At 35.0% G+C, this 14584-nt stretch overlaps 1 protein-coding gene across 3 annotated transcripts; it reads left to right on the top strand.

Annotated features, from left to right (window-relative positions):
* Nucleotides 1-821: 821 nt before the first annotated feature.
* LOC107830558 (MLO-like protein 3) lies at nucleotides 822-14520 on the top strand. 3 transcript variants are annotated; one of them, XM_016658163.2, is made up of 15 exons: nucleotides 822-1245; nucleotides 1320-1377; nucleotides 2167-2324; nucleotides 2429-2545; nucleotides 2964-3024; nucleotides 4519-4607; nucleotides 4708-4782; nucleotides 5349-5437; nucleotides 6011-6060; nucleotides 6735-6775; nucleotides 6871-7050; nucleotides 7539-7574; nucleotides 7682-7749; nucleotides 8072-8132; nucleotides 14125-14520. In XM_016658163.2, exons 1-15 carry the CDS (start codon nucleotides 1105-1107, stop codon nucleotides 14395-14397), a joined length of 1497 nt encoding a protein of 498 aa, XP_016513649.2. In that variant the 5' UTR covers nucleotides 822-1104; the 3' UTR covers nucleotides 14398-14520. The 3 variants fall into 3 exon arrangements, with proteins under 3 accessions (XP_016513649.2, XP_075090183.1, XP_075090182.1); XM_075234081.1 differs by having other exon boundaries at nucleotides 875-1245; nucleotides 2206-2324; XM_075234082.1 differs by lacking the exon at nucleotides 6871-7050.
* The last annotated feature ends 64 nt before the right edge of the window (nucleotides 14521-14584 follow it).

Genomic DNA, 14584 nt, shown 5'->3' with positions numbered 1-14584 from the left:
TTATAATAATTAATAAATATGAATTTATAAAATTAAATACAATCCGTTTGTAAATAAACACGTACCCAGCCCTTGTAGCATTAAAGCTCCAGTCAGTATACAAATCCTGCTAATGCGCTTATCTGGGAATGCTTTCTTTTGCGAATTGTGATTATAACCAAGTCAACCATACTATTACGACTGCTACAACTTTGTAGTCTTCAATTCAAAGTAAACCATTTACTTTTAGTTTGATTCGGTACAGAATTTAAGAAAAAAAGAAAATTTTTAAAATTTATGGTATTAAAAGCTTAAGGGTAAAAGTTTTGTAGGATCATAACATTTGTATGGTTATAAAAGTAGATAATATGAAAAGTTTAAAGTTGAATTATTTTCAAATTTAGAAATGTGTCATTTATTTTGAAACAGACTAAAAAGGAAAGTATATCATCTAAGTATAATAAAGTGCTGCTTCCATCAATTCTTTTTAACTGTCACTCAAACCACACAAAAACAAATCCAAAATATTTGTTACTTTAGAAAATTAAAATGTAATAATTCGTTTTTCCTAGTTCCATCCTTACAACTCTAAAAAGAAATAACTATGAACTATTCACTTAAATAAATAAGGATAAATTTATAAATATAATGTTATTAAATGATTTCTTACTTGGTGTGTCAAAATCTTAAAAGAGAAATAAAATAGACGGACGGAGTATTAGATTATTTGTCAATCAATTCCCTACCCCACCAGTACCACCCACCCCTGATGGCATTCAAGCTCAAGAAATCAACAGAACAACTACTACAAATGCCCTTAAATTATCTGGGACCGTTCTCTTATATGATATCAGAGTCAAATTAAACATTCCAAATAAGACCTCCACTGTTGCTTGCTGCAGTTAGCTATTTTCGTTACTATACCTCCATTGCTTCTGCAGCTACCTAGCTTCTATATATGTATATACACACTATGTATCTTTACAACAAGAAAGAGCCTCAGCCAATAACCGCCAATATATATAGCATATGAAGTCGTTATTGTAGAATTCAGAACCCATAAAGTTCAAATCTTGAATCAGTTGTTTAACTAGAAGATATATACCTTTTGTCTCGTCGCAAAATATGACTACAGAAGGAGGAGGATCAACTTCGAGTCCTTCTCGCACTCTTTTAGACACTCCAACTTGGGCTCTGGCAACTGTTTGTTTCATCTTTATTTTCCTTGGCATTTTCATTGAACACTTGATCCATCTTCTTTGTCATGTAAGCAAATAAATTACTTTAGTTTATTATGTCAATTCATGATCAGTTTTTGATCATTTGAAATTTACATGCAGTGGCTCAAAAAACATAGGAAGACCGCTTTGTTTGAAGCTGTGGAGAAACTCAAATCAGGTCATCTTTTACCCAAAATTCATTGTCTACCATTTTTAATTTACTTCAACTTTACTTGTAAGGAATAATACTCTAGTTTTCTTAACCATATCTTATAGAAATACGTATTTGATCATGATTTTTCTCTTCCTTTATTTTTCCTTTTTTTTTTTATTTATGACCGAACATGTTTGATCTTGATTACTAAATTGCAATGAATATAATTCACCTTTTCTAGTACTTTTATGTAGCCCGTAGGTTATGTTTAGTTTATAGCTCCTTCTTTACTGCATATAATAACTGGAAAAGATAGGACGGAGCTCACACTAACCCATCAATTTGGGATTCAAATTTGAGATTTTCCTTGGGAGGTAGCTGCTACTCGTATCGCTGATGGTCGCTTACTCAGATTTATCTATGTGTATCATCGAGAATGGACTAAGGGCCTACCAACCCTTTCTTAATCTAAGGCATCTACCCCTGGCAGAAAAGAAGACGAAAAGAATTTAAATTATATATATACTAGCTAACACTATAAAGATTTTTTTGCACTAACCAAAAAAAATCATAATAGCAAGTTAGTTATCATATTTATTAGGTTATCAAATTAATACTATATGCCTATCATAGAGGTTTATCTTTAATTAGCTGATAAGTGACTTAATTGTGTGAATATCTTTTACATTGTCAGTACATAAGAACTTATAATATATCATACTATATTTTAGTAGCTATATATTAATGTATTGAGCCAGAGAAGATTATAATTATACGTTGTTGTACCCTGCATAATTTGTTTTGTGGATGCAGTGTTGATGCAACTGGGGTTTTTATCTCTGTTATTAGCAGTGATACAAAGGCCAATATCCAAAATATGCATACCAAATAGAATAGCAAATTCCATGCTTCCTTGTCATCAAAGGGAATTAACATCACTTGAGAACTCAAAGGATCATTGTGGCTCCAGAGTATGGAATTAAAGAAGGATACTTTTTCCTTTATTTTTGGTGATTAAAAATGTTCTCTTTGTTGGATTTTTTTAATTAATTTATTTGTTTCTTATTTTATCCAGGGAATGACTTCTTTTATGTCACAAAATGGAATCAATCAGCTAAACAACTTCATATTTGTGCTAGCAATGATGCAGATTGTGTACAGTGTTGTCACAATGGCTTTGGGAAGGGCCAAGGTACGTATACTATGTGACATTATTATTGTTTAGAAAATCAAATATATGTTTAACTACAATTTTCTAAACGATTTATATTATAAAAAAATATGATTTATAGTATTTTATATGCAGTGGTGGAGCCAGAATTTTTATCAAGGGGTATCAAAAAATAAAAAAATAGATACACCGAAAAGTGTAGGGGAGTCAACGTATAGTAAATATACATAAGACAAAAAAATTATCTACCAATACAATAAAATTTTCTAGCGAAGGGGTATCAATTGACACTTCTGGGTTGAATGTAGCTCCGCCACTATTTATATGAGTTTTAAATAGTTCATAGTGTTAAAAAAAATACATCGAAAATACCCAAACCTAGATAATAATTATTTTCTTAAACTTCTTATTTAAATTTTCGTTATCTTCTGATTAATAGATGAAACGTTGGAAAACTTGGGAGAAGGAGAGTCAGACCATAGAATATATGGCAGCCAATGGTATGCACCTTATTCTCGTTTATTTATATATAAAAATAAAATATGTTGAGATGTTGGGTGAAATCAAGTTTGCAAAATTGTTCAAGTTTGCTACATTAGATATTAGATAAAAAGTTTAAGGGATGACAAATACTCAATTTTGAATAGTATATAGGCAATTTTAACCTTTCCCTATCCAGTGATAATGGTCTAATTGTTTTAACGAAATCTATGTAATTTGACTGAATTCACTACTTTACCTACACCTTTTCTTATGTTACCAAGCCGTTGGTGTAGGTATGCAGTTTTAATTGGATTTGAGTAATTAACTTGATTATATAAATATTTGTTATATTATTAATGATACAAAACTGACTGTCTGCCTAACAAAAATTATGTATACAGAGAAGAGTACAAAAGACAAGTTTAGAAACTACTATTCCCTCCGTTTGAATTTAGATGAGTTAGTTTGACTCGACACAGAGTTTAAGAAAAAATAAGAAGACTTTTGAAACTTGTGATTTTAAAATCTTAAGGGGTAAAAGCTTTATGGGGTCATGACATTTGTGTGGTTATAAAAGCTTCTCATTAAGAATAAAATAGGTAAAATAAAGAGTTTAAAGTTGAGTTATTTTTAAATTTAAAAATATATCAATTTATTTTGAAACAGACTAAAAAAGAATATGGATGGAGTACATCTTACACGCCGATAATGAAGACTTTCTCTTCCCAAAAGAGGACCATTCTAGATGCACATATTAGTCAAACTTGTCTAACGAGAGTTGACAATATTATTTTTTTTTAAATTAAAAAAAATCATCCACCGCAATTGTGTCAAATATTTTCAAACTATTTTAAATTGCTAACCATTAAGACTTTTTAATACTTTTATTTAATTTGAAAATATAAATTTTAATTCAAAAAATAATATACGATTTAATTTACTCTGAAATAAGCGTTTGACCTTCCTGCTACGTCCAAAAATATGACGCAATGATCAATAAAGTGGGAGAAAAATTATGCGATTTAAGGTTCAAATTCCATGGAGGCAACTCATGTCAGAGTGCTAGGTAATTTATTTCCTATCGGTCCAATGCTTAGTGAACAGAATTATCTAGTATTTATAGTGGTAATGGGAGATAGTAATTATCCCATAAAATTAATCGAGTTGCACCCGAATACCATAATTATTATTATTTTTAAAATAAGTGCTTGACCCTCCTACGTACTTTGACACTTTCACATAAGATGAGAAGAAAGGAGTAATTGTTTGATGCCATAGTTTTTGTTTACGTGTTGAAGCTTGAGTTTGAACCGTCTTTGTACTTGAATGTTAGAATAAAATTTCAATCTCGCTTTGACCATTAACCAATTTCAGAAAATTCAAATCAAATTTTTTGAGTAGCATAACTTGAGAAGATATAGCGATTTTGATCTGATTAAAATCATAGTTCATCTGATTTATATTATTGAACTCTAATTTTTGTATATTTATCAAATGTAACCACCCATTAGATCCTAATCGATTCAGATTTACAAGAGAAACCACATTTGGACGACGCCACATGAACAAGTTTACAACCACTTCTACTCATCTTTGGATTGTAAGTATAAATTTTTGTCTTTCTTTTAGATGTACTAACTTTGGATGGTCTCTTTTGCTATTACAAATTTACCATTTATACTATTTTGCAAATGTGACAGAAATGTTTCTTTCGGCAATTCTTCCATTCAGTAGCCAAAGTTGACTATCTTACATTACGCCATGGCTTCATTTCGGTAGGTATCACTTTCTTTTACTTCCAACACACTCATGTTTCAAATAAATAGTTATGCAAAAACATTAAATCACAAATAATATTCAAATGATTTGGTTCAGGGGCGGATTTAGGGGAGCGGAGGGGGTTCACTCGAACCTGCTCTGTCGAAAAATTAAACTGTATATATATAAGGCAAAATCTGGTTTGTACTTCTATATATTATATTTTGAATCCCCTTGACACAATCCAAGAGCATGGCTCAATGGTCAAGGGGGTTTAAAACCTTGTAAGATTGTTGGTTCAATTCTCATTGACCACTCTTTTAGTTTTTTAACTTTTTTTCTTTTTCTGAATCCCTTGAAAGAAATCATGTCTCCGCCACTGATTTGGTTGTAAGTTTGTAACCAAACAAAACCATTAACCCTAATGCTTGCATATATTATGGTAGACTATCTACATAATACTCTTTAGGTGCGACTCTTCCCAGACCCTGCGTGAACGCGAGATACCTTGTGTCCGGGCTGCCAATTTTTATTGTCTCACTAATGTTTTTCCATTTTATTTTTGCTCGATCAAAATGTGCAGGCTCATTTATCTTCAAACAATGCCTTCAATTTTCAGAAGTACATCAATCGGTCTTTAGAAGATGATTTTAAAGTCGTTGTTGGCATCAGGTAAGTACTTACTCCCAATGATTTATAATTTACACTGATTTCTAATTCGATATAATGAAGGAAACATTATTTTTAACGAGGGATCCAAGATTCACAATAAGTAAAGTTTTAGTTGAAATATCAAGTAGACCTTGAAAAAATTACTTTTATCTCATATATTCACCAATTACAGATAGCAATTTTGCTGTACGTACGTGTTGTAATAGTAGTTGAAAAACCTCAGGATCAACTTTTTCCATGATCATGCTCTGGCTTAGCATCTGCTGAGGACCGTAATATGTAGCGGCAACTTTCGCCATTATTTTCGTCATCTAAGGTTGAAAAAGATTAGATTAGTCTTATTAAATTCATTCTCTAATGGTTTATCAACGAAAAACGCTCGGGTATACAAAAGAAAATTGTGATTCCGCTTCTTCAACTACTAAAAAACTTGAGAATAAATTGTATACTCGACTCTGAATTAATATTTCAAATTCGACATGTAGTAATTGCACTGCTCCATAAGAAATAATTTATATATTATATTTACTAGTACCCTGACACGTAATGTCCTCTTATTCTTTACTGAAACAGCCCTTTCATGTGGTTATTGGTGGTCATCTTCTTGTTGGTTGACGTCCATGGTACGTTTGTCTACTCTACATCTCCTTATTTTTGTGTTGAATAACGTATAACCGTATCATTTAAAAACTTGAGCTACTAAATAAAGCACGTAATAGAATTTTTGGCTAAATTAAGCAATTTTTGAATTATCTACGAATTTGTTAAACACTCAATGTATTTATAAGCTAAGTGCTTATAACTCAAAATTAGTCAAAAGTCATAAATTGGTCATCCCTAACTTATGACTTTTCAGCTTTATAAGCACTTTTAATTAGTTTGACCAAAACTTCACAAAATACCTTTCTCAAAATAAAATTTCTAACTTTCTCTTCATTTCATATTCGCCGTCCCCCCTTTACAAAAATACTCTTATACTTATAATCTTTTGTAAAAATAGAAAAGAAATAATTTAAGGGTAATTTAGTTATCTTAACGAGAGAACAACCAATCAGTTATCAAATGTATCAATTGTTTATTATCAGTTTCAGCATTTATATTCAATACATCTATAGGTTCAATTTTTACTTAAAAATACTTTTCAACCGTTCAAATTTATCGGTGTTAACTAACCCAAACGGCTACTCACGTAAACCTTTAATTATTTAATTATATAATGTCGCCATCAGTTAATTAAGCTCTCAGAAATACTTGGTTTTTCTAGCTGAAACTTAATCTTTATTATTAATTTAAACAGGTTGGAACGTCTATCTTTGGGTATCATTTCTTCCGCTCATTGTAAGAATACATAAACGTCCTGCTCTTAGTTAGTTTTATTTTTAAGTTTCATTAATTGCAATTCAAGATTTGTTAATTAATGGTTGATTTTATAGACAGTGTTAGTGATTGGGACTAAGTTGGAGACGATTGTTGCCCAAATGGCTTTTCAACTAGAAACTCAACAAGACAATGACGTCATCATAGGATCGCCAACGGTCCAACCTAATGATAATCTTTTTTGGTTTAATCAGCCTCAATTTGTCTTGACCCTTCTATATTATACCCTTTTCATTGTAAGCAATATCTCTTTTCACTTCTTCATCTTTTTCAGCTCAATAAGCTACATATATGGATTTAACTAATTTACATTTTAAGAGTACAAAATATTTGTGTTATGTCACTTACAGGTAAATCTATATAATTAAGTATTAATTAATAAATTAGTACAACTTATTTCATAGGTTAAACTACAATAAATATTTAATTTACAGTAATATTGGTATATGTAACTTGTATATACTGATAGTGAAAAGAAATTTTAACCGTAGCATTATATTTTAACGTATTGTGGCCGGTAAGTTGCTTTACTTTTTCAAGTTATTAATTCTATTTTTCATGGAAGGTTACTTATAGTTAACCTATAAAAAAAATTATACAATTAGCGTATGAAAGTTAAATTCATAGGTTAATAAGCAAAGCATCAAATTTTCATTTATTTTTTTTTGTCCTAACAATTAACTCATATCTATTTTCTTTGTATTTCATGACTAATTGATTGTAGAATGCATTTGAGCTGGCATTCTTTATTTGGGTGACGGTAAATCTCTCTGCCCTAATTATGGCCAAACTAATCTCATTAAGCCAACAAGTAGAGTAACTTGTGCTTAGACAACTCATTTTATTAGTTTTTGCTAAATATTTCAGTGGCAATTTGGAATAAAATCTTGTTATCACGAGAATGTGGAGATCATCGTTATCAGGGTGGTATTGGCGTAAGTCATAATTCGATTCCCCTGTCTTTATCAGAATTACTTACTCCTACTCCTTTCGTTTCAATTTATATTGCGATATTTAATTAGTAACGAACTTTTAAAATTTGTGCTAAAACAAGCTAGCCACATCGATTTATGTGACTATAAATTATATTAAAGGAAAAATGGTAATTTTATAATTAAAATTATTTCTAAATAATAAAAAAAAATCATTCTTTTTTAAACAGACAGAAAAGAAAAATACGGCACATAAGTTTGAACGAAAGGAGTAACATTATTGTATTCAAATAAAATGATTTATTGCATTGCATGGGCCATGCAGGGTGACGGTTCAAGTACTTTGTAGCTACATTACGTTGCCTCTCTATGCCCTCGTTACTCAGGTTAGTCATCCAATAACGTTGTTTCTATCTCAGACTAATATTTATAATGATTTCTTATTTTGTACTATTTATCCGAAAAACGGATAGAGTTAAATTCATGTATGGTTCTAAGAATATGTGATATAATTTGATACAAACCGTATTTGAAAATGATAATATCTATGTTCTTGACTATGAGAATGATAATAGCGAGCAAGAAGAATGAATAAGATAAAATGAAATAAACCTAAGAGGATATCTCTCAATCTCCGAGGGCGTCCCCTGTTACAATCTGAGAACCCCCCCTTTATAGTAGAGGGATCCTGCCATATTTATAATAAAAAATACATAATGGAGAACCCACGATGAATTGTCTTTTCCTCGATTCCTGCCAAGATTCTCTCCCCTAGTGCGGTTGCAACGGCTCCTGTCTGCGAGCTCGATACTGGCTCGAGCTCGGTATTGGGTCGAGCCCTCGGCCTTGGTTCGATTTTGACATTCGGGGTGAGTGTCTATCGGTCTGTGCATCTCCGACAACCTTCATGGGGCCTTGCAATTCGATTTGGTCATGGGCTTGATAATTATATCGAGTTGATTCCTCGATCGGTCTCGGAGCTCGAGTCTTGTTTGTACTATCCTCGGAACTCATCCCAAAATCCTACTCTAGTTGCTTGCCATTCGAACTCTATCGAGCGTAGGAGGGCCGAACTCTATTTCGACCGTATACAGATAGTCCCCTTGTTTCTCAGAAAGGATGTGATAAAAATCGATATAATTTTCGACGGCTCGATCGGGTTATGAGCTGACATTTTCACAGGGCTCGTTTATGACGTACGTGATAGTTGTCCCATCGATTTAGTCTTTCAAGGTTTTTAATGCATGTCAAACGGTGGTCGGCCACCGCTGATACTAAGTCGTCACGATGCAAGCCTATAAATAACCCATCCACTTATCTTTTACCACGTTTACATCTTCACTCTTCCAAAAAAAAAATTAAGTTCCTTTTCGTCTTTTCTGGGGAGGACTCTGATGACTCGGGGGAGTCTGAAGATGAGGACGGTGCCGAGAATACGGCCTCAGATGAAGGTTGAGTCATTTAGGTCGTTCGCTGCGTTCTTTTGATACCGCTTTCGATTTTGTATAAAGAACTTCCTTTTGGCAGAGTAGCCGCCTCTGTACAAAAAAATTGTAAATATAAATCTTTCTTCCTTTTGAAGAAAAATAGCCTTTTAAACTAAATAGATAGTTTGAATTTTAATATTTGTTGCCTTGCGGGTAGTCCCCTTTGGTTTATCGGGCTCGAACAACCTTCACCTGAAAAGGTGTTCATTTGAATTCGAAGTGAATGTTTGCTTGAACTCGAGAGAAAAGTAGCCCGTAGGCTTAGTAGTCGAGTGAATGATTCGAACTCGAAGTAATGTAGCCCGTAGGTGTAATGGTCGAGTGAGTGCTTGCTCGAACTCGAAATAAAAATAGCCCGAAGGCTTTAGCAGTCGAGTGAATGATTCGAACACAATGCAATGTAGCCCGTAGGTGTAATGGTCGAGTGAGTGCTTGATCGAACTCGAAATAAAGTAGCATGTAGGCTTAGCAGTCGAGTGAATGATTCGAACTCGATGCAATGTAGCCCGTAGGCGTAATAGTCAAAGTAGCCCGTAGGCTTAATGATCGAGTGAGTGCTTGCTCGAACTCGAAATAAAAGTATCCCGTAGGCTTAGTAGTCGAGTGAATGATTCGAACTCGAAGTAATATAGCCCGTAGGTGTAATGGTCGAGTGAGTGCTTGCTCAAACTTGAAATAAAAGTAGCTCGTAGGTTTAGCAGTCGAGTGAATGATTCGAACTCGATGCAATGTAGCCCGTAGGCGTAATAGTCAAAGTAGCCCGTAGGCTTAATGATCGAGTGAGTGCTTGCTCGAACTCGAAATAAAAGTAGCACGTAGGCTTAGTAGTCGAGTGAATGATTCGAACTCGAAGTAATGTAGCCCGTAGGCGTAATGGTCGAGTGAGTGCTTGCTCGAACTCGAAATAAAGTAGCTTGTAGGCTTAGCAGTTGAGTGAATGATTCGAACTCCATGCAATATAGCCCGTAGGCGTAATAGTCAAAGTAGCCCGTAGACTTAATGATCGAGTGAGTGCTTGCTCGAACTCGAAATAAAAGTAGCATGTAGGCTTAGTAGTCGAGTGAATGATTCGAACTCGAAGTAATGTAGCCCGTAGGCGTAATGGTCGAGTGAGTACTTGCTCGAACTCGAAATAAAAGTAGCCCATAGGCTTAGCAGTCGAGTGAATAATTCAAACTCGATGCAATGTAGCCCGTAGGCGTAATAGTCAAAGTAGCCTGTAGGCTTAATGATCGAGTGAGTGCTTGCTCGAACTTGAAATAAAAGTAGCCCGTAGGCTTAATGATCGGTGAGTGCTTTCTCGAACTCGAAATAAAAGTAGCTTGTAAGCTTAGTAGTCAAGTGAATGATTCGAACTCGAAGTAATGTAGCCCGTAGGCGTAATGGTCGAGTGAGTGCTTGCTCAAACTTGAAATAAAAGTAGCTCGTAGGTTTAGCAGTCGAGTGAATGATTCGAACTCGATGCAATGTAGCCCGTAGGCGTAATAGTCAAAGTAGCCCGTAGGCTTAATGATCGAGTGAGTGCTTGCTCGAACACGAAACAAAAGTAGCCCGTAGTCTTAGTAGTCAAGTGAATGATTCGAACTCGAAGTAATGTAGCCCGTAGGCGTAATGGTCGAGTGAGTGCTTGCTCTAACTCAAAATAAAAATAGCTCGTACACTTAGAAGTCGAGTGAATGATTCGAACTCGATGCAATGTAGCCCATAGGTGTAATAGTCAAAGTAGCCCATAGGCTTAATGGTCGAGTGAGTGCTTGCTCGAACTCGAAGTAATGTAGCATGTCGGTGTAGTAGTCGAGTGAATGATTCGAACTCGAAGTAATGTAGCTCGTAGGCATAATGGTCGAGTGAGTGCTTGCTCGAACTCGAAATGAAAGTAGCCCGTAGGCTTAGTAGTCGAGTGAATGATTCGAGGGATTTCTTTGCAAGTCATTGTACATATGTTCATGTTTTGTGTCAGGGCTCGGGCCAACAACATAAGCATGGTTCGTTCTGGCCATTTGGCCCTTACAACGTTTCCTGTCGAGACACTGTTTGTCATGAAATAACGAAGTGACTTCCTTTGCACCGAACTTGATAATCATCATAGATGCATTCAATGATAAAGCCCCCTAGTATACGAGATTGATTTTAAAGAGGCCTCGGATACACAGTAGTAGTATCGTTTCCGCTATATGGCTGGTATCGATCTCTGGTCGACTTTTGCTTGGTAGTTCTTTTCGTAACGTACCTAGAAATCAATTGGTCATCTTTGACTCTTATTTTAGATTGATATCGATTGTGTACATCGGTCCAGGTAATAGCTGGATACTCGATCAGATTTTGCCTCAGCCGCCGTGAAGCCATCGAGCTCCGCTCGTTTAGACCTTGAGTAAAAGCTTGAATAGCCCAATCGTCGGTGACTGGTGGCAGATCCATTCGTTCCATTTGAAAACGAGAAACGAACTCCCTTAGCATCTCGTTATCCTTTTGTATTATCTTGAACGGGGCCGACTTTCTGGTTTCGACTTTTATGGCTCCGACATATGCTTTTACGAAGAAATCTGCAAGCATAGCCAAAGAATCAATAGAGTTAGATGGAAAATTATGATACCATACCATTGCCCCCTTCGACAGGGTTTCACCGAATATTTTCAATAATACAGATTCGATCTCATCATCTTCTAAATCATTCCCCTTGATGGCACACGTGTAAGAAGTCACGTGCTCGTTGGGGTCGGTCGTTCCATTATATTTAGGTATTTCGGGCATACGGAATTTTTTGGAGATTGGTTTTGGGGCTGCACTCGAGGGAAAAGGCTTTTGAATGGATTTTTTCGAATCTAGCCCTTTTATCATTGGTGGAGCTCCCGGGATCTGATCGACCCTAGAATTATATGTTTCTACTTTTTTATCACTGGCTTCGACTCGTTTTATGAGTTTCTCGAGCAATTTAGTAATTTCGGGAGTAGTCCCTGACTCTTGCTCATTTGACTTCAATATGGTTGGTTCCGTTCTGTGGGTGATTTCTCGAAGCGGATTGGGCTCCGACCTGCTTTGTACCTGAGTTTGGCTCTGCAACTGAACTATCACTATCTGCTGGGCTTGTAACATCTTGAAGATTATCCATAAGTTGAGTCTGATATCCTCCACGTTATGGGTGTCTCGAGCTACGGATCGCGTACCTCCCTGAATATTTTTTTTCGGTTCGGAACGTTGGTTCGCCTCAAGAGCCACTTGTGAATTGACATCTAGCGATACTTCGACTTGAGCTTCGGTGACATCGTTAATTCGCCTTTCGGCCCTGGGTGTCAAGTTGTTGGTTTCATCTTGAAGGTCGGCTTCGTGGTCGATAGGTAAAGCCATCAATCGAGGGTTTGCCATTATCGATTTTGAAGTTGCAAACTGGTGTGTATTGCAGATTTGTGTCAAACAATCACTGTTATCCTTAGCCTCACGGTGGGCGCCAAACTGTTTACCCGAAAAATGGATAGAGTTAAATTCATGTATGGTTCTAAGGATATGTGATATGATTTGATACAAACCGTATTTGAAAATGATAATATCTATGTTCTTGACTATGAGGATGAGAATAGCGAGCAAGAAGAATGAATAAGATAAAATGAAATAAACCTAAGAGGATATCTCTCAATCTCCGAGGGCGTCCCCTGTTACAATCTGAGAACCCCCCCTTTATAGTAGAGGGATCCTGCCATATTTATAATAAAAAATATATAATGGAGAACCCACGATGAATTGTCTCTTCCTCGATTCCTACCAAGATTCTCTCCCCTAGTGCGGTTGCAACGGCTCCTGTCTGCGAGCTCGATACTGGCTCGAGCTCGGTATTGGGTCGAGCCCTCGGCCTTGGTTCGATTTTGACATTCGGGGTGAGTATCTATCGGTCTGTGCATCTCCGACAACCTTCATGGGCTTGATAATGATATCGAGTTGATTCCTCGATCGGTCTCGGAGCTCGAATCTTGTTTGTACTATCCTCGAAACTCATCTCAAAATCCTACTCTGGTTGCTTGCCATTCGAACTCGATCGAGTGTAGGAGGGCCGAACTCTATTTCGACCGTATACATGTACCAAAAGTAATACTACATCTCATACATTATCAATCATTATTACATAGCATAGTGCTTCTGAACTAAGTGGTTCTTACTCTTTTTGGCTCCAAAACAACTACGACAACAAAACTAAGGAAACAACATATGATGCATCACATTGAACTCATAAATTTGAAAGTACATTGAATTTTATGTTATAATTTTAAAGATCGAACATATCAATTAGTTCAAATTTTGGATCCACCTATGTTATTGTTATACTGCTTCCATATTATTTTGGTTGGTCCACCATCTTATTTTGTTCCTTGAAATTATGCTTGATCGAGGGAATCCAAGATGTCTAAGCATGAACCTTTTGCTAGTTGGTACTTGGTTGCCTCTTCTATATTGATTTGATTTACTTTATAAAACTACTTTAGGAGTTTAGGCGTTTAGGTATGGGAAATTTCTGAGAAATTTTTATATGAATTGAATGTTAGGTTAATCGATGATGGAAACATAACTAAATCTTGCGATTATATACCTTTCTTCTTACATGTTAAGTTACATCTCACATATGAAGTTCTTCTTGAACTATGATTGGTCCGTTCTTTGAGACTCTTAAGAAAATAAGTTAAATTAATATGCATTAACAAAATAAATAACTTTTACATTATCAATATATTTTAATATGATAGTAATGTAACATGTTATTTACCCTACAACGTAGTTGACCAGTTAAGCTTACTATAAAGAGTTATTTGTTGTTGCAAGTTACTTTAACCTGATAATGTAAGAATATTTTATACTGTGAGTGATCAAAAGTTGAACTTCCTTTAACTTAGAACATTTCTTTTAGATGGGTTCACATTTCAAAAGAGGATTGTTGGAAGAACACATAATGCAAGCCATAAAGCAATGGCACGTACAAGTGAAAAATAAGAAGAAGAAGCTGCAGCAGGAGAAGGAGGCAGGTGCAAAGTTGTCAACAAACAACAGAGTTACCACAGATCAGTTACCAGAAATAGAATTCTCCTCACACAATAGAGTGCCAACTGTAACTGAGTTCAGTGCTCATGAAATTCATGAGATCTCACAAGAACATGAAGTTGTTAGTCCTTGTCCTAGTTAGTGGTTGAAGGAGAAGGAGAATATAATTTTTAATTAATAGAATACACAAGGAAAGACTCGAAATTTTGCACTTGAGCCTAAAATTGATTAATTATTTCAAAAATATAAATTTATTAATTTAACTTTTGAAAGTGGATTACGTGTTTAGGTTATCTTCTCAATATTTCCAAAAAACTCGTTCTTGTGAA

This window comes from Nicotiana tabacum, chromosome 17 (genome assembly GCF_000715075.1).
Source record: "Nicotiana tabacum cultivar K326 chromosome 17, ASM71507v2, whole genome shotgun sequence".
Lineage (NCBI taxonomy): Eukaryota > Viridiplantae > Streptophyta > Magnoliopsida > Solanales > Solanaceae > Nicotiana > Nicotiana tabacum.
Note: the sequence above shows the minus strand (reverse complement) of the source record. Positions and strands in the feature narration are given on the sequence as shown.

Bases quoted from the DNA above. Each gene is read 5' to 3' on its own strand.
- LOC107830558 (XM_016658163.2), top strand. From the start codon at position 1,105: ATGACTACAGAAGGAGGAGGATCAACTTCGAGTCCTTCTCGCACTCTT. The intron at 3,025-4,518 runs GTATGCACCTTA...ACCACCCATTAG, and splicing joins AGAATATATGGCAGCCAATG to ATCCTAATCGATTCAGATTT. The intron at 4,608-4,707 runs GTAAGTATAAAT...CAAATGTGACAG, and splicing joins CTTCTACTCATCTTTGGATT to AAATGTTTCTTTCGGCAATT.